Genomic DNA, 19,133 nt, shown 5'->3' on the forward strand with positions numbered 1-19,133 from the left:
AGGAAAATTACCAAAGCAACACATACATCCAAGCAGAGGTGCACATTAAGGATCAGAGGCAGGATACATCTGCAGTGGAAACCGTGGAATGTTTCCTCTATTTTGGCTCATTCCCGGGTATTTCACATTTTATGCGGACGTGTTTAATACGACAATTGTAATTGTAAAGGATGTTGGAGGACCTCATCGTTGTATTGATGTCAAAGATTGAAACACAGTGTCTTGTATAGGTTCCACTCCGCTGAGAAATAGATATCGAGTGGCCACGTACTAAAGGGTAATGTTCTCTTGATAGCCAGCTATAATGAGAGTCCAAAATGTGGTCGTTATTGTCTGTTATTATTAATTTAACTACATTGTCCATACTAGCAGAGTCATTTTATGCTTCTAGCTAAGTTCCGAACTATTTAATGCAGTGATGTTGGATGCCATCACGGATTCTGCCCCCGTTTTGATTGCTGATATTTAGCATACTTACTTGGTTTCAGCCTCATTATATAATAATATTGTCATAGAATCAGCCTCTTCGTGTAGCAAAATGTGGTTCTTATCAATTCTGTAAAGATTGTTTGGTGGGCATCCTGCTAGTTTTCTTCTCGTTTTCTTTATCCGCCATAAAAGAATTCTGCAGATACATGACAGTTGACATGAGATAATGTTACTCACATGGATGATATAAGTGAGGGTAAAAGAAATGCTTAATGTTTTACCAGTAAAAACCTGCAGGTAATGAGAAACCTGCCACAAATGTACAGCTAGCTAGGGTGTTTCTTCGAGCCAATAAAAGCATTGACCTGCCTCCAATATTCATCAAGGTTTAGAACAATTATCCCATTTCACGTTTTATCATTCACGTGGAGATTATTTAATAATTGATTTCTTATCTATCTAGTCTTAGTCAGCAATTATTTAGTAGTTTGTATTTTACAACGGGAGTCTTTGGATGCCATGGAGAGCTCTGGATGTTTTCTTCATATGTGGTGTCCAGAGGCTACTCGCCTTATCAGTGTCCCACTTCTTAAATGATAGTTCATTCCTTTGTATTTTAATGCCTCGCTCCTGCTTGGTATTCAATTTCCTTCCATTCTATCTCAGTGAAAACTTGGGATAAATTATCAAGTAACAGGTTTTGCAATGGTCCGGTAACGTCTGTTTGATTTTCTTAGAGAAGAGGGGAAAAATAAAATTGAATCTCTTCTTGATTTGACAGCATTCGATGGATGGCATTACATAATTACTTACTTCAATTCCTATTACACAATGAAATATAGTGGTTTGTAAAACACATTATGTCAATATGTATTAGTACCAGTGTAGCAGTTTAGCTACCTGGACTTTGAATGAGGTTTGAAGCTCAACCAGCAGTCTTTCATGAATTTTCACTAAAATTACATACATCTGTGTCAGATTTACCCCTGGGTTTAGACATGCATTTATAACATCATTAATTAGACTCACCAATACGCTGCTACTGTATCTTAAACGAGTGTCAGAGCTTGACTTTCTCAGGCTGCTTAAAACTTGATGCTTCAAATGGGTTCAGAATCTCACAGTCCATTGCCTGACCGAAATTAAAATTAATGAAAAGGTAGCACTGCTATTACTATTAGGTTCATCAAAATTTCAGGTTTGCTTCAAACCCTCAAACTTGATTTCCTAATTCCACTGTGGTTGGGGGGTATTGTTGGTAAATAACCAGCTTTATTTGTCTATGAGGTTAAAGTATTGGATTTGGGCAGAGGGTTGGACCCATCAATCACTTGAAAACCTAACCAGGATCTTACTCCCGGGCATCACAGTACTTGTGGTCCAGGGGTTGGCAATGGTAGCTGCACTGCACTCCACTCTTTTTAAACAAATTCAATATGATTATGGGCCTCAACTCATTGGATAGTGATTGCACCCTGACATTTTCCATTTTTCGTATAAACACGGTCCACCTACACTCCGGCCTACTAGGGTCCAATTACTCCAGAAGAAAAACAGGGCTCTGTTACCTCATCTTAGGCTCTAAACAGCTTTATGTCATCTCAAAAGCAGAGATTGTTTATAGGGTCAGGTCCGTGAAGATATTTAACTTAAATGTTTTATTTAAGAATTTGATTTATTTCTAATCATTAAATCATTAGTTGGATCTTGTATTGATGCATATCTTGATCTAATGGGCAACAAGATTTGGCCCAATGATCTTTGTTTCAGTTTTTGGGCTTGGTCTGACCCAATTTTGTATTCTTGAACTTAAAGTTAAAGATACTGGCGTTCACTCAAAGCAAATCGATGATTTGATTACATCAACATGTGGAGGCAAGGTGTGTAATGATGTGTCAAATGATTAGGGTGTGTGTGTGGGATTAACCGACAATTTGAACGGTACGAAGCATAATATTAATTAATGAAACCTTAATCACACTTATTTTTTTACGCATTTATTGGCCACAGAGAGTAACAAAGTAACAATGTTGGGAATGGGTCCCATCCCATTACAATAACTCAATAAGCTAAATGGACCCACAACCAATGTAGGCAGGAAATGGAGATGGTGATGCGTTATTAATAAGGGTAGAATAGGAGGAGCCTTGGATTATTATTATTATTATTATTATGAGAAGAGAAAATTGATATTTAAAAAAAAAAAAAAAAAGGCTGCCAAAAGGAATGGAAATGGAAATGGAAATCAAACGGCCAGAACCACTCCACCCCTCAACACCCACGCACTCCTTTTCCTCGTCTAGTCACTATCGTTGTCCCCTCTCTCACACTAAAAAGAATCTTCCGTAATCTAGAAAGCTTTTAACACCTCAAAACGGAACGGAATCGCTCTCTCTCTCTCTCTCAACATGCTATATATATATATATAAATATATGTATATTATTTGTTCTATCATAATCAACTCGTTAATTTATCTCTTAAAATAACACTCCAATGAAAGTGAAAAATATATTGTTAGGGGAAGTGGTAAAAGAGGTTTGTTTCCCGCCAGCTGACATGAGAGTGACACGATTACACAGGTTGAGGCGTCTGCGTCAGTTTCAGTTATACCGGGATTGGCTTTTGGGTGGGGCTACTGGGTGCCTTCATGAAGCTCCCACTATTTCTTCTGTAGCTGCGGTGTTTTCTTTTATTTTAATTTTTAATTTTACTGCTTACGTTAGTGATATCATCCCGCTTAAGTTTTGGAGTCTTCTTCTCTTCCAGTTCCTAGGCGTAACGTCCCCTCCTCACAAGTCTACCAATTCTACTCATAACTTTGCTTTTGACCAGTACAAATACGTCACTATCCGTCTCGAATTTTGGTTAAATTCAAATCTCTTTCCTTGCCTTGAGTTAAGCTCATAGTAATTAACATGGACGTGCAGTCACCAAAACCGATCTGAATGCGTCGGAGATGGAGAGCACGTATGATTATGAATGCCGACAAATCCAAATATTCGTAGTAGTTCCCTCTCTCTCTCTCTCCTTCAATTTTGCTTGAAGGAAGTGATTTGGAGACCAACTGCATCTCCTTTCTTGGATATATATATATAGGATGCTTCCGTACATTGATTTTATTCATTAATTAAATTATTAAATAGAAAATTGGATGATTAAAGAGAAGTTAGTTAATATTTAGGAATGTAAGATTTAAGGCAGCTGAGAGAGTAAACTAAACAGACATTTGTGTTTCCAAACAGCAACTCTTTCTTTTCTTACGTCACTTTTGCCACACCCCACACGCTATCTCTATCTTCCCATTTTCACCATAATAACTCTCCAGTTGAGTAACACGTTAAACATAAGGTGAAAGTGAAACCCTCCATGTAAATAATAAGTTAAAAAGTAATTCACAAATTACAAAGCATAAGAAAGGGAAGGGTTTGGAGTAAGACATCTCTCTTTTGCAGTCCAACAACAATTGATGGCCACACTCTCCTCCAATTCTTATCTTCTCTTCTGAGCTAATTTTACACTTTTTCACTTGTTTCCACAAACACTTTTTTATGTTCTACAATTACTTATTACAAATCCTTTTTCTTTCTTTTTTTTTTTCTTTTTTTTTTTTTTCTTTTTCATCGCTGGTGCTACTGCTACCTGCTGCTGATCTATCGGCGATGTAGATCTTCTTCATCAACACAAGTCCTNAAAAAAAAAAAAAAAAAAAAAAAAGGCTGCCAAAAGGAATGGAAATGGAAATCAAAGGGCCAGAACCACTCCACCCCTCAACACCCACGCACTCCTTTTTCTCGTCTAGTCACTATCGTTGTCCCCTCTCTCACACTAAAAAGAATCTTCCGTAATCTAGAAAGCTTTTAACACCTCAAAACGGAACGGAATCGCTCTCTCTCTCTCTCTCAACATGCTATATATATATATATAAATATATGTATATTATTTGTTCTATCATAATCAACCCGTTAATTTATCTCTTAAAATAACACTCCAATGAAAGTGAAAAATATATTGTTAGGGGAAGTGGTAAAAGAGGTTTGTTTCCCGCCAGCTGACATGAGAGTGACACGATTACACAGGTTGAGGCGTCTGCGTCAGTTTCAGTTATACCGCACCGGGATTGGCTTTTGGGTGGGGCTACTGTGTGCCTTCATGAAGCTCCCACTATTTCTTCTGTAGTTGCGGTGTTTTCTTTTATTTTAATTTTTAATTTTACTGCTTACGTTAATGATATCATCCCGCTTAAGTTTTGGAGTCTTCTTCTCTTCCAGTTCCTAGGCGTAACGTCCCCTCCTCACAAGTCTACCAATTCTACTCATAACTTTGCTTTTGACCAGTACAAATACGTCACTATCCGTCTCGAATTTTGGTTAAATTCAAATCTCTTTCCTTGCCTTGAGTTAAGCTCATAGTAATTAACATGGACGTGCAGTCACCAAAACCGATCTGAATGTCTCGGAGATGGAGAGCACGTATGATTATGAATGCCGACAAATCCAAATATTCGTAGTAGTTCCCTCTCTCTCTCTCTCCTTCAATTTTGCTTGAAGGAAGTGATTTGGAGACCAACTGCATCTCCTTTCTTGGATATATATATATAGGATGCTTCCGTACATTGATTTTATTCATTAATTAAATTATTAAATAGAAAATTGGATGATTAAAGAGAAGTTAGTTAATATTTAGGAATGTAAGATTTAAGGCAGCTGAGAGAGTAAACTAAACAGACATTTGTGTTTCCAAACAGCAACTCTTTCTTTTCTTACGTCACTTTTGCCACACCCCACACGCTATCTCTATCTTCCCATTTTCACCATAATAACTCTCCAGTTGAGTAACACGTTAAACATAAGGTGAAAGTGAAACCCTCCATGTAAATAATAAGTTAAAAAGTAATTCACAAATTACAAAGCATAAGAAAGGGAAGGGTTTGGAGTAAGACATCTCTCTTTTGCAGTCCAACAACAATTGATGGCCACACTCTCCTCCAATTCTTATCTTCTCTTCTGAGCTAATTTTACACTTTTTCACTTGTTTCCACAAACACTTTTTTATGTTCTACAATTACTTATTACAAATCCTTTTTCTTTCTTTTTTTTTTTCTTTTTTTTTTCTTTTTCATCGCTGGTGCTACCTGCTGCTGCTGCTGATCTATCGGCCATGTAGATCTTCTTCATCAACACAAGTCCTAGAGAGAGAGAGAGAAAACGGCGCATAATATGGAATTTGAGGAGCACGAAGAGCAAGAAGAAGAAATGGGCATGCCGGTTCCACCGGCTTACGACTCCCTTACCAACTCAGTTCGTCCCAACACGGACCCCACGGCAAGCGGAGAAGGCGCATCAACAACCAGAAAAACGGGAATCTCAATCAGATATCGAGAGTGTCAAAAGAACCACGCGGTGAACATCGGTGGCCACGCGGTTGATGGTTGTTGTGAGTTCATGGCAGCTGGCGAGGATGGCACTATCGACGCTCTAAAATGTGCCGCGTGTAACTGCCATCGCAATTTCCACCGAAAAGAAACTGACGGTGAAAATACTGGAGTCTTATATCACCACCCACACCATCCCCAATTCTCCCCCTACTATCGTGCGCCTCCACCACCCGCTGGATATTTGCATCTAACGGCACCAAGACCGTTAGCTTTACCATCAGCCTCAGGCGGTGGTGGTTACAATAGGGAGGATGAAGATGTGTCAAATCCAAGTAGCAGTGGTGGGGGCAGTGGTGGACTAAAAAAGAGGTTTAGAACAAAGTTTACACCTGAACAGAAGGAAAAGATGCTAGGGTTTGCGGAGCGGCTCGGCTGGCGAATTCAAAAGCACGATGAGGCTTCTGTGGAACAATTCTGTGCTGAGACTGGTGTGAGGAGGCATGTGCTTAAGGTTTGGATGCATAACAAAAAGCACACACTTGGTAAGAAACCCTAATTTCTAGAGGGAGAAAAACTATGGGGATGAAGAAAATTGTATTGTTAATTTATTAGTGATATATGATTAGGTTTCTTACCCTCTTTCTTTTTCTTTCAATTTCAATTTCAATTTCAATTTCAATTTGGTTTCAATTTATTTTGTTTTAGTTTCTTTTCGAATGGTGAGTGTAGGATGGATCATTATAACATGGTGTTGCTTAGTACATTGTTGCTGACAATGGCCACCATTGCTCAAATCGTAGCTTTCTTTTTTTCTTGTCTTTGATTTGAAAAACCTAATCTAATTCTCCAGGTAGTAGTGTTTTGATATAACTCTGCACAACTGCAAAGAGACGATAAAAAATGAAGAGATGGAATTAGATGAATAATTTAGAATGGGGTTGAAATTTGTATGATGTTCATGTGATGGTGATGAAAGAACAAAGATCGAGAGAGTTCGAAATCAAACGTGGTTAGCATGCAAAGTTGAAATCTTTAGTGTCCATCCACATCTGTCATATTCTCCTTCTTTCTCTCCTCCATCTCGCCGCTTAAGGTTTATTAAGTCATTATATTTTGTTCTCTCTCATATTAACTTCTTTCAACTAATTCCATTTTGGATTCTGAAACTCTAGAGAGTTCGAGTTGAATAAAGCTCGAAAAAAACCCACCGAAAAGAGTTTTGACAACTGTTTAAGAAAGAGGTGATGAGATGAGGTGGAGATAGATATGCAAATGGCTGGAACTCAATTATGGTATTCACACTCATTCTTCCTCCTCCATTAATTGCCTTCTTTCTGCAATATCTATCTCTCTATCTTAATTTCTGTGTGACTCTTATGTACTCATCTGTCACAATTACTGAATTACATCCTTTTATTATTTATCTTAATTATTTTATGCGTCATCTCCTTCCTCTCCTTATTTTTGTTTGGCTACTAGTGAAAACAAAACCAACACACCTGATAATGCCGTTTTGTAAGCGCATGCATTAGAGGTGTTAAATAAATATAAATTAAATTTAAGTTTCTGGGCAGAGAATTAATTTGTTAAAATTAAATTTAAGCAGTAGTTAGTTCGTGATAGGGAAAGAGGTGGTGTGGGAGAAAAACTCAACATGTTCATGTTGGGGAAAGTGGTAATAGAATAATAGTGGAGGTGGCGTCTTGAAGCTGTCGGAAAAATGATCTAAAGATCGGTCTCATGTTGCCTACTTTAAAATTCTGTTTCCCTTTAGGAACATGTGGGCTCGACTCCACAATAATATTTAAACAATATTGACATTACACCCGTGACACTTTGCCTCTCAACCCAACACTTGAATTACTTTTCAATTCCCAGTTACTTTTATTAGTTAGCTTCTTGCCATGAGTTCACTAAATTACATTAACAGCTCTAATCATTCGAAGCTACGTTCTCAAGAGTTTAATGGGGGTTTTTAATAGTATCAGAAAAAAAAAAAAAGGAACTAAATAAGATTTACGTATACTACTCATCAACTTATTTTGCCTCCAAAGGTTGGGTACATTCATTACCGGATCTAGCACTTGCATGGCCCACCCTCATTTAAAAAAATAAAAAAAATACTAAAATGTACAATTTCTGGATTTTTATCCACCTTAACAGAAATATTAATAGATAAAAATATTAATGTGCAATTAATTTTTATGTTGGCCCACTCTAACTGAAATTTCTGGATCCGTTACTTATATGTGTGAAATGTATAAATATTTAAAATATTTTTTCATGAATTCAACAATCATATGCTAATTGTGAAGCACAATTATTTTCTTTGGAAAAATATAAAATATTTGTACTAAATTTTTTAGTTTTGATATTGCATCCAAAACGTTGGGATCTGAATTTGTTCCTTTTACTTAAATAATTTAATTACTTGCACTTTTTTTTTTTAAATTCAGTAAACCATATTTGTTTATAGTAAGAATGTTAAAGGAGAAGTAGATAAGTTGTGTGGGGTTGTAGCAATTCGTAACAGCAAGGAAATTATTTTAGGTGATGTTTTTGTTTAAAACATAATGGCTAGCTAGTTATTATGACGGGTGATTTGTGAAGACTTTACGGATGCAGGCTAGTTGTTGGGAAAATAAATTAAAGCCCTTATTGGAAGTAAGGGGATATTTTGGGAGTCTGCAGATATATCGCAATCACTTGTTTAGGCTGACATTTCAACATGATTCCTCTGCATGACTGTCAACACATTACACATTTCACTTATCTGGGTGGGTTCAAGAGCAAATTATATTTTTAACTATCATATTGACCAAGGTTAATCAAAGTAGATAGACGATAACTTTGTTTTGAGGCTGTTATATTTGAGGTTTGTTTCAATGGCGCTTGCGTTTTTTATTTTTTGAACCCCAAGATGAAGACCAAACATATATGACTCTTCAAGTGGATGATTGCCTATCTGTTTTCAGTAGCAGAGAGTCAGAGACCTTAACTTTCTTTTCTTTCGAGGTAAAAAATTCATTATGACAATACCAGAACATGACTACCCTATTTATGAAGACGCAAAAATAGTAATATTAGGGTATTTGATTATCGAAGAAAACGACACAGCTGTTGAGGGAAGAGCAAAAGAAAGGAGGTCCAGTAATGTTATTCTACAATGAAATGAATTCAAAATTGACCTTATGAAAGTATTACTTTAAAGTTTAAACCCAAGGTTAGGTATGGCCCAGGCTATGAATGATTCTGAGTGTCATTCTGACTTGGTTATTTGTTTTGTATAATGTAATGGTCCCCTCTTATTGGTCTGCNGAAGAAAAAGACACAGCTGTTGAGGGAAGAGCAAAAGAAAGGAGGTCCAGTAATGTTATTCTACAATGAAATGAATTCAAAATTGACATTATGAAAGTATTACTTTAAAGTTTAAACCCAAGGTATGGCCCAGGCTATGAATGATTCTGAGTGTCATTCTGACTTGGTTATTTGTTTTGTATAATGTAATGGTCCCCTTTTATTGGTCTGCCAGTTGGAATGAAGACAGGCAAGTATTAGTTGCACACAGTTTTCAGTCTGGGCTAATAGATCGGACCCTACATGGTAGATCAAGATTACTAGATCTTTTTTGTTGGGGTTGGACACTTACTTGGGCCACTCCAATTTTGGGCACCACAAATTAGATGGTGGGACTGGGCCTAGACGTGTACACACCCCTTGGGTCTGGACTGTCTTGTATCTTCTACATACTTTACCAGACCTCATCTCAGTCGTTGGGTTTTTTCATTTAACCTCATGTAAAAAGATCCAGCCGTGTCTCATTGCCTGTCTCCACTCTCTATCCAGTGCGTCTCAGCAGATTAACGGCATATACTAAGTTCTTGTCAAAGATTGTTTTAAAATAACTTAAGAAGCGATTCTTAACCTCATTTGAGGTTAGTTGTCTGTCGGCTAATCATATATTCATGGACAACTATAGATCCACAATCGCGATTCCAGAATTGATATGCTGATTTGGATGCAAGACCAACTTACCACGCTAACACCTTTTTTATAGAATTCAAACAAACGCTCGGTGGGCCTAAAATACTAAAGAAATTGCATCAATGTTTTGTTGATTTGAAACGCGAAATTTACAAATTTTATAGCGTCTTTTTGGGCCCAACAACGGTTTTCAGAATTTTCTTTTTCCTTTTAACTGGAATGCTTTGCCTGCTATTTACACTGCAAACACTACTGGTTCACACGGCGACATTGGCACTAGGTAAAATGTAAAATGAAGCAAAGGGCACAATCTATAGTTTTTCACCAATCCAAATACATTAAAAAGGTACATGATTACAATGAATGAATTTCATTTCAACACGCAGCATATATCAAAGTGACTTCACAAACAAATGCAACATACACTATATATCTAAGCAGAGTCTGAATGGCATGTTTTATCTACATTAATGGCTGGCCACATGATGGACTAAATAATGCATGGTAAAAAGTTTTGGCCTCAGCAAGTCGTTAGCCACGAGACTCCAATGCTCCCTGAAGATTTTTCACAGCACTATCGTAGTTCACAAAACCCATGAACCAAAACTCGTGGTTGTCAATAGAGATAACCTGGATGTACTTCTCACCAGGTTTGACTTTGCTTGTTGAGGGATTGATTGCCTTCAGCTGATTTAAGGGAAGAACTACCTACGTATACATGAAGGAAAAAAATTGAATAATATTGTCAATAAATATTATAAAAAAAAAAGGGCATATAGTATGAAAAGTAAACAGAGAGAGAGTAGTCATCAACTTCCAAATATGAAAAGTAAAAGATATCCTAAAACATGACTCATACTAAAATTATTCATTAACCAGATGAAGGTCCATGAGTATAGGAAATAGTGGCAGAAAAAAGTAATTACATGCTAGTATAGCGCATAGATTGCAGAAAGGCTATATATTTACTGAGATGATCTCAGGCCACCTGATTCCAAATATGGCAACACAACAATTCAACATCTCAAGAAAATACCATACTGCCACAATTTACAGACACTTAAGCATACAAGCTTCATTGAAGTACATTTTTCTATTTTTAATTTAACCGTGAACAAGAACACTACACTGTGGAAAGACCTTGATCTTGCATTAATCATCACAAAGTTGGAGTTAATATCACTTAATTGACAAAACGAAGGTGGTATGGGTGAATAAATGCTCCAAAACATATTATGTAACCATAAGAATACTGAGGAAATCCTAAGTAAATGACATTTTTAATAGTGATGATTCAAGTAAAAGTCCTACAAAGAAGCATGTTGTGAGGTGGAACTGCACATTTTGAGCAGGTAGAGCATAACAAGCAAGTTTTCTAGAAAAGAGTTTGTTCTTGGCACCTGCTTTTTATTTAGATGTTGGTAAAAGCAAAGCCCCAAGAAAGTATAGGTTGGTGCTGACATTTGATATAAAAAAAATCAGTTCCAACTATCTAGGTCATATATATATATATATAAACATGACCAGCAAATTATCAATGATTTGATCATGACTAAAATACCAAATCAAAATCTCAATTCCTCTTCACTCATTTAAAAGGTCCCACATCAAATAGGCACTAAGATTCAGTAAATTCATAAACCACTTCTGTTATTTATTTCAAATAGAATAGAAGTGCACATACAATTACCAGANTAATTTAACCGTGAACAAGAACACTACACTGTGGAAAGACCTTGATCTTGCATTAATCATCACAAAGTTGGAGTTAATATCACTTAATTGACAAAACGAAGGTGGTATGGGTGAATAAATGCTCCAAAACATATTATGTAACCATAAGAATACTGAGGAAATCCTAAGTAAATGACATTTTTAATAGTGATGATTCAAGTAAAAGTCCTACAAAGAAGCATGTTGTGAGGTGGAACTGCACATTTTGAGCAGGTAGAGCATAACAAGCAAGTTTTCTAGAAAAGAGTTTGTTCTTGGCACCTGCTTTTTATTTAGATGTTGGTAAAAGCAAAGCCCAAAGAAAGTATAGGTTGGTGCTGACATTTGATATAAAAAAAATCAGTTCCAACTATCTAGGTCATATATATATATATATAAACATGACCAGCAAATTATCAATGATTTGATCATGACTAAAATACCAAATCAAAATCTCAATTCCTCTTCACTCATTTAAAAGGTCCCACATCAAATAGGCACTAAGATTCAGTAAATTGATAAACCACTTCTGTTATTTATTTCAAATAGAATAGAAGTGCACATACAATTACCAGAGCAGTAGTGCATAGAAATTCATAACGTATGATAGCATGAGGAGGGTAAAAAAAAATTGCATTGCCAAGCATTACTCTATGCAAAAAGGGTCCTAACCCAGACAAGGAAAACAAAAGAAAATAAGTATTGAAAGCTAAAGGCAGGTACTAGCTAGAATACCTTATAATAGCTCCATTGAGTCTGCTCACCAACTTTATAAGACAAAGGATTGTCACTACAGAATGCAAGCTTTGCAGTGGACAAATATAAAACTCCCATTACTGGACCAGAAGATGTTGATAGGTAGCATGCATATGTCTTTAGAAGTTGTTCCTCAGGAACAGTCTCAAAACTTTGACGAAAAATCTTCTCATATCCACCTTCTGCAAGAACTTTTGTTCCCTGTGCAATTCTTCCCACAGCAGCATCAGCAAAACTTGGACCTGTTTTCACTGATGAAAACAGACACTAGTTCAGCTTCAGCATGGTAATTTCATGTACTACATACTAATTGGTCAATGATCGGCAAATATAAAATTAGTGGATCAGTTTTGAATTTAGAAAGTCAATATCATTGAGTCAGCCAAGTATGCTACATCTACAAATGAAATTCCACTTTTATTGCAGTTAAAACAAATAATAAAGATATATGAACAACTACATACATGAACTTAGTTTAGTTAATATAAATGCATTGGCAATTATCAAAAGCCTTAACAGTTAACACGAAGAGCCAGATCAAAACACTTGATTTCAACACGTTTCTTTAAACATTCCTAAGTGTGAAGACAATTTCTGAAACTAAATGCACCTTACTCTAATAGAGAACAACAAAATGAACTCGAATTCTGTAAAATAATTAAAAAAAAGTATGTTCACAATGACAATTAGCAAAGAAACAACACTTATAATTAAAACAATTAGAGAAAGACTTACAGTGTTGCCACATATTCCCAGCAAGATCCTCAGCCTTCTTCGTGGCCTCCACAGCCTTCTTCCCAAATTTTCCTAACGCATCCTTCACCGAATCCATCTTATCTACGAATTTATAAAATAGTAAACACATAAACAAACAATCTCAATTATTATTGCACATAATGTTTAATTACTGACTGTACTCACTCTTGGTGGAGGACGCAGGAACCGGAGAGGGAGACACGTAGGGATTGGACTCCGGCGGCATAGCGGTGGCGGCAGTCTCGTTGATAGGTGCTGGGCCAACGGAAACGTTCGTCCAATTGTGTGGAGGTGGAGCGACGTCGTTTGGATCAAGTTTAGGGTAGGGAGCGTAATCCGATGAGTGAAGCGGTTGTTGGTTTGAGTCTGATGAGGGAGCTTTAGTTTGATCGCCTTGGTGCTGATTCATTCTCAATTCCTTTCTTTTGTTATAGATTTGCAGTATAAACGTTCCTCGGTAGTGCCAAATTGAAGACCCTTTTTTTGTTGTTTAGTTTCGGAGAATTTCGAAAATTTTGGGGATGAGTGTTGATGTGTACCTGTACCAGTACTAGATAGTTTTTTGTGAAGGATTTAATTCGTGCCAGATCAAATTCAATTCATCCAATTCTCTTGTTGGGCTGGGCCTAACTGGATCTGGGATGGATTGGACTAACAACGATATTATTAACACTTGAATCAATCAATCAACTGAGAATTTAGAACAAGACATGAAAGTTTCTTCCAAATATTTCCCCAATTTCAGCAGCTATCATTCAATTGTCTGATTGTGCATATAACTAGCGGCATACCTAAAAAGGCTACTCCCAAAAGCAATGCTTTTTGCGTTCAACTTTTTTTTTTATTTTTTAAACACAATCTAGATGCAGTGCACTTCCTCTGTAAATTGAAGCAGGATTTCAGACCACAATAAAGAGAAAGGTCTTTATTACTATTTGGAATCAATGAATCAAAGAAAGCTTCAAGAATATGTGGACAAAGGTAATTTGAAAGGCCACCCACATATTGATTTCTTGTTTGAATTGTATTGTCACGCTCCTTGTCCATGGTGAATTCATATTGTTCATATTTCGGAAGGTCCCAAGGAGGAAATTAATTTGATTATGAAAAGTCATGGATGTATCATATCGTTTTCATATTACATAATCATTCATTTGGATTTTAACTTCACTTGTTTTAATCTAAATGAAACTGCATCGTTAGATTCCCAAAGCAATGGGAAACCACCCGAATACATCCATTTTCAATCTCAGTAATCAAAGGTTAATAAAAATGAAGATGAAAAAATATATATATATATATGTTAATTATTGATGGGGTTTGTATTTTTTTGTTGTTTGAACAAACACAACCCAACCGTAGATGGCCCATCATAACAAAATCATTTCATCTATCATCTATCTACTCCACTCACTCAAACTTTTACTCCTTACTTGTTGACTATACGTACTTGTTTTTTTAATCTCATATTTCACGTGCTCACGCTCTCTTCAAGCTCAATCAATTTTGTGTTTGACAAAAGGGTCTATGGTTAAATCTAATTTTGTTTTAAACTTTTTTTGGGGCTTTTTGATGGGCCTGATTTGGAGTAAAAGGAAAGATTTGAGTAACATTTACATAACAAGTTAAAAAAAAAACATCCAATTACATCCTTTATTTCTTTATAATTATTAACATTATCATTCTTCAACAAGAGGCTGCCACCAATATCATCCTCACGCGGATCTACAACGCGTCCATCAATATCAATTCTAATCACTACTGTGCTTTTCTCAGGTTTACTCCTTTTTAATTGGACCGTGCCTTTTACTTTCCTTTCAAAAGTGTAGAAATGAAGCTCCATGTGTTGATTGAAAATATGGTTCATTGCTATATGAGCCTTATTTTCCTATTTATTTACGGAACAACCCTCAATATGTTTTGTGAATTAAACTTTGAAACCATAAACATAGAAGAAGAAGTAGGAAGAGGAGAGGGGGCTGTTATTGTAATTAGCAATTTAGTACTAGTAGTTTAGTTTCCAATGCAGAAAAAAATAAAAAATAAAGGAAAAATAAAAAGACAAAAGCTTGTAAAAGAAAACCCCAAATAATGGAGGAGAAGTGTGGAGAGGCATTGGATAGTGCAGTAGCAGCAGCAGCAGATGAAGTTGAAAGAGAGAGAAATAAGTTTACACAAATACAAAGAATCCCAATCTTCTCCTTCTCCTTCTCCTTCTCCTTTTCTCCAGTTTTTCTATTAATCTTCTTCACTCACTTCACTCTCTGTCTCTTACACTCTCTCTTCATCTAAATCAATCATTTTTTCTATTTTGAATCCCTTTTTTTTTAACTACACATCTTATGCATCACGATCTTGCCCTTCAACAAATGTCCGAAGACGACGATCGATCTCCACCCTTGGATCTCCGGTGCGCCTCAATCAACAAAACCCGTAATTGTTCTGGAGGTATTTCCGCCTCTGGATCCTCCACATCATCTTCATCTTCATCATCATCATCCATACCCGTACCCGTACCCATACCCATCACTGAGTACCAGTCACCTTACCCGGACCAAGTTCTCGAGAACGTCCTCGAAAACGTGCTTCACTTCCTGACATCTCGGCGCGACCGAAACGCTGCGTCATTGGTGTGTAAGTCATGGTGGCGTGCGGAGGCGATGACCCGATCCGAGCTGTTTATCGGGAACTGCTACGCGGTGTCTCCGCACCGGGCTACTCGGCGGTTTAGGCGGGTTCGGGCCCTGGTGTTGAAAGGGAAGCCGAGGTTTGCGGACTTTAATCTGATGCCGCCTGACTGGGGGGCCCACTTCACGCCGTGGCTTTCGGTGATGGCTACGGCTTACCCTTTGCTGGAAAAGGTTTGCCTGAAGCGCATGTCCGTGACGGATGAGGATCTGCAGCTGCTTGCCGAGTCGTTTTCGGGGTTTAAGGAGTTGATGCTTGTTTGTTGTGAAGGGTTTGGTACCAATGGCCTCGCTTTTATTGCCAGCAAGTGCAGGTATTTTTCTTTTTCTTTTTATTTCTAATATACTTCAGTTTTCGTGTTTTAGATTGGATCTGTTTACGATGGTTGGTTATGTGAATGGTGGTAAAAAGTTTGAATGTTTAACGGGCTTTTTGTTTGATCTGATTTGTCATTTTTGTGGAAGAAATGTTTAGATCTGTTACTAGTTGAACACGGTTTGTGTTTGTTGCTGCCTTTGTGATCTTCACTGTGCTAGTTTAGAACAAAGTATGTGAATCTAAAAGATGCCTTTTGGTATTGCTTAGTAACACGTAAATGGGGTTTATCAAATGATAATATCTGAACTTGCTGTGTGAAAAATGTGGTAAGCTTATATGTACTGGATTGGTGTTTATGTTTCAGACAACTGAGAGTGCTTGATCTGATTGAAACGGAGGTCACAGATGATGAAGTAGACTGGATATCTTGTTTTCCAGAGGGCGAAACGTGTCTTGAATCGCTGATTTTTGATTGTGTTGAATGTGCAATAAATTTTGAGGCATTAGAGAAGCTTGTGGCCAGGTCCCCTTCCCTAAAGAAACTTAGGTTGAACCGTAATGTTTCAATTGGGCAGTTGTACCGTNGTAACACGTAAATGGGGTTTATCAAATGATAATATCTGAACTTGCTGTGTGAAAAATGTGGTAAGCTTATATGTACTGGATTGGTGTTTATGTTTCAGACAACTGAGAGTGCTTGATCTGATTGAAACGGAGGTCACAGAAGATGAAGTAGACTGGATATCTTGTTTTCCAGAGGGCGAAACGTGTCTTGAATCGCTGATTTTTGATTGTGTTGAATGTGCAATAAATTCTGAGGCGTTAGAGAAGCTTGTGGCCAGGTCCCCTTCCCTAAAGAAACTTAGGTTGAACCGTAATGTTTCAATTGGGCAGTTGTACCGTCTGATGATTAAAGCTCCACAGCTTACACATCTTGGGACAGGCTCATTCAGCTCATTGGAGGGTGATCCAGAACTGGACTATGTGTCTGCTTTTGCTGCTTGCAAATCCTTAGTTTGTCTCTCAGGGTTCAGGGAAATCATACCAGATTACTTGCCTGCAATTTATCCAGTTTGTGCAAATCTAACCTCCCTGAATTTCAGCTATGCCAATATCACTGCTGAACAGCTCAAACCAATCATAAGCAACTGCTACAAACTTCAAATTTTTTGGGTATGTGTCCTGTGTGGTGTTGGTTATTGACATTATGGGCGAAGTTGGGTTTTGAAGTTCATTTTGCCTTTTCATTATGCAGGTCCTTGATTCGATATGTGATGAAGGACTTCAGGCTGTGGCTGCAACATGCAAGGAACTTCGCGAGCTTCGAGTTTTCCCTATTAATGCTCAGGAGGACGTTGAGGGGCCTGTTTCCGAAATCGGTCTCCAAGCAATTTCTGAGGGTTGTCGGAAACTACAGTCTATTCTATATTTTTGTCAGCGGATGACAAATGCAGCTGTCATAGCAATGTCTAAGAACTGTCCAGATCTTGAGGTATTTCGGCTATGCATAATGGGGCGCCACAGGCGTGACCATGTGACTGGAGAACCAATGGATGAAGGATTTGGAGCCATTGTCATGAACTGCAAGAAGCTCACTCGGCTTGCTGTTTCTGGTTTATTAACTGATAGAGCTTTCAGTTACATTGGAAAATATGGTAAATTGGTACGAACTCTGTCTGTTGCCTTTGCTGGAGACAGTGATACGGGTCTGAAATATGTGCTTGAAGGTTGCCCCAGATTACAGAAGCTTGAGATTAGAGATAGCCCATTTGGGGATGCTGCTCTACAATCGGGATTGCACCACTATTACAACATGAGATTCCTTTGGATGTCTTCTTGTAGATTAACTCACCGAGGTTGCCATGAGATTGCTCGAGCAATGCCCCGCATGGTTGTGGAAGTGATTAGGTTTGAAGGTGAGGAGGTGATAGATGAATATGTTGAGACATTATACATGTATCGTTCACTTGAAGGGCCTAGGCATGATGCACCAGAATTTGTTACTATCTTAAGGGCTGATGGATGATGCACCAAAATTGGGTACGATATTGTAGGCATTTGCGGTGGAGGGCAAAAGTTGTTTCAGCTGTTCTTGCTGTGCTATTAATCAAGTAACAAGTTATTTTTTGTGGGAAAAATTGATGCAGCGGGTGCCTTTTATATAGCCCGCAAACAAGGTCCTGCATACTTGTCAAACAAAGTCAAGTAGAGAGCTTCTGTTCTCAGTGTGGACCGTTGCAATGGCAATCAAGGCAGAAGCAACACAAAGGACCGCATTTCTTCTTTGCTCGGGTTCTTTCAATGAACTTAGAGGATTGGAGGCTAATGCTCAAGGTGGATGTTTTTGTTAAGGTATTGGACCATTTCATATTCTTGTATCGGTACGCTTCTAAATTTTATGTTACTTTTTGTTTTCATATTCATTTTATCATAAAGAAGGCTACCAGAGAAGGGAGGGGGTTGTAGATCAACATCAAGAAGTGATTGTATATCTTTGTTTTCACCGGAACAAATTGCTTATCCTTTGATGAAGAAGTAATAGAGATGGATGTTGAAGTATTGGTGATGTGGAAAGGTGAATTTGATAAAATTATTCTTCGACGCCAGCAGTAGAGAATCAGAAGCAAAAGCAAGCATTCACTCTGAATGATTTTAGTCTGTTATATTGATTCAAATTGTAGTTAGAGATAAGGTGTAGCTGGTGAAAACTAAATGCCCAAGACTGATACATCTCTCTCACTTTTTCTGTTTTTCGACGTTTGTTTTTTTTTTTTTTTTCTTTTTTCCAGATGTGTTGTTGTAGCACCTGACTTTTCAATTTATTATTGTTGTTGTTAGCAATGTGAGATGGGTAATAAATGTCAAATATGCATATTCATGGACCATATAGTATAGTAGAATTGTGTCTTTGCCTTTCTCTTTCTGTATGGAATGATCAATTGACAGTGAGGCCCATTAATTATGTGTGGAAAGTGTTGTACAAGTACACGTTGCAGGATCCTCTCTCCACCGTGTGGGGTTCCTTTACATGAGAAGAGAATCGCAATTCTCAAGGGATGGATGGTCGTGATCATTTCTGGTGTCCTTGGGTTTTGATATAGAAGTAAAATTGAG

At 37.4% G+C, this 19,133-nt stretch overlaps 3 protein-coding genes across 3 annotated transcripts; 2 read left to right on the forward strand and 1 right to left on the reverse strand.

The window, feature by feature from the left end:
- The first annotated feature begins 3,848 nt into the window (after positions 1-3,848).
- LOC116138504 (zinc-finger homeodomain protein 2) lies at positions 3,849-7,209 on the forward strand. The gene is made up of 2 exons (XM_031424209.1): positions 3,849-4,119; positions 5,620-7,209. Exon 2 carries the CDS (start codon positions 5,647-5,649, stop codon positions 6,358-6,360), a length of 714 nt encoding a protein of 237 aa, XP_031280069.1. The 5' UTR covers positions 3,849-4,119; positions 5,620-5,646; the 3' UTR covers positions 6,361-7,209.
- A 2,867-nt stretch (positions 7,210-10,076) lies between these two features.
- On the reverse strand, positions 10,077-13,580 carry LOC116138534 (GEM-like protein 1). Its single transcript, XM_031424244.1, has 4 exons — positions 13,179-13,580; positions 12,993-13,094; positions 12,237-12,508; positions 10,077-10,496 (listed from the first exon to the last, which is right to left on the reverse strand). The coding sequence occupies exons 1-4, from the start codon at positions 13,420-13,422 to the stop codon at positions 10,320-10,322; spliced, it is 795 nt and encodes a 264-aa protein (XP_031280104.1). The 5' UTR covers positions 13,423-13,580; the 3' UTR covers positions 10,077-10,319.
- A 1,511-nt stretch (positions 13,581-15,091) lies between these two features.
- Positions 15,092-18,928, forward strand: LOC116138440 (transport inhibitor response 1-like protein). The gene is made up of 3 exons (XM_031424153.1): positions 15,092-16,014; positions 16,703-17,192; positions 17,275-18,928. Exons 1-3 carry the CDS (start codon positions 15,356-15,358, stop codon positions 18,043-18,045), a joined length of 1,920 nt encoding a protein of 639 aa, XP_031280013.1. The 5' UTR covers positions 15,092-15,355; the 3' UTR covers positions 18,046-18,928.
- Positions 18,929-19,133: the final 205 nt, after the last annotated feature.

This window comes from Pistacia vera, unplaced genomic scaffold (genome assembly GCF_008641045.1).
Source record: "Pistacia vera cultivar Batoury unplaced genomic scaffold, PisVer_v2 Contig341, whole genome shotgun sequence".
In the NCBI taxonomy this organism is placed as follows: Eukaryota; Viridiplantae; Streptophyta; class Magnoliopsida; order Sapindales; family Anacardiaceae; genus Pistacia; species Pistacia vera.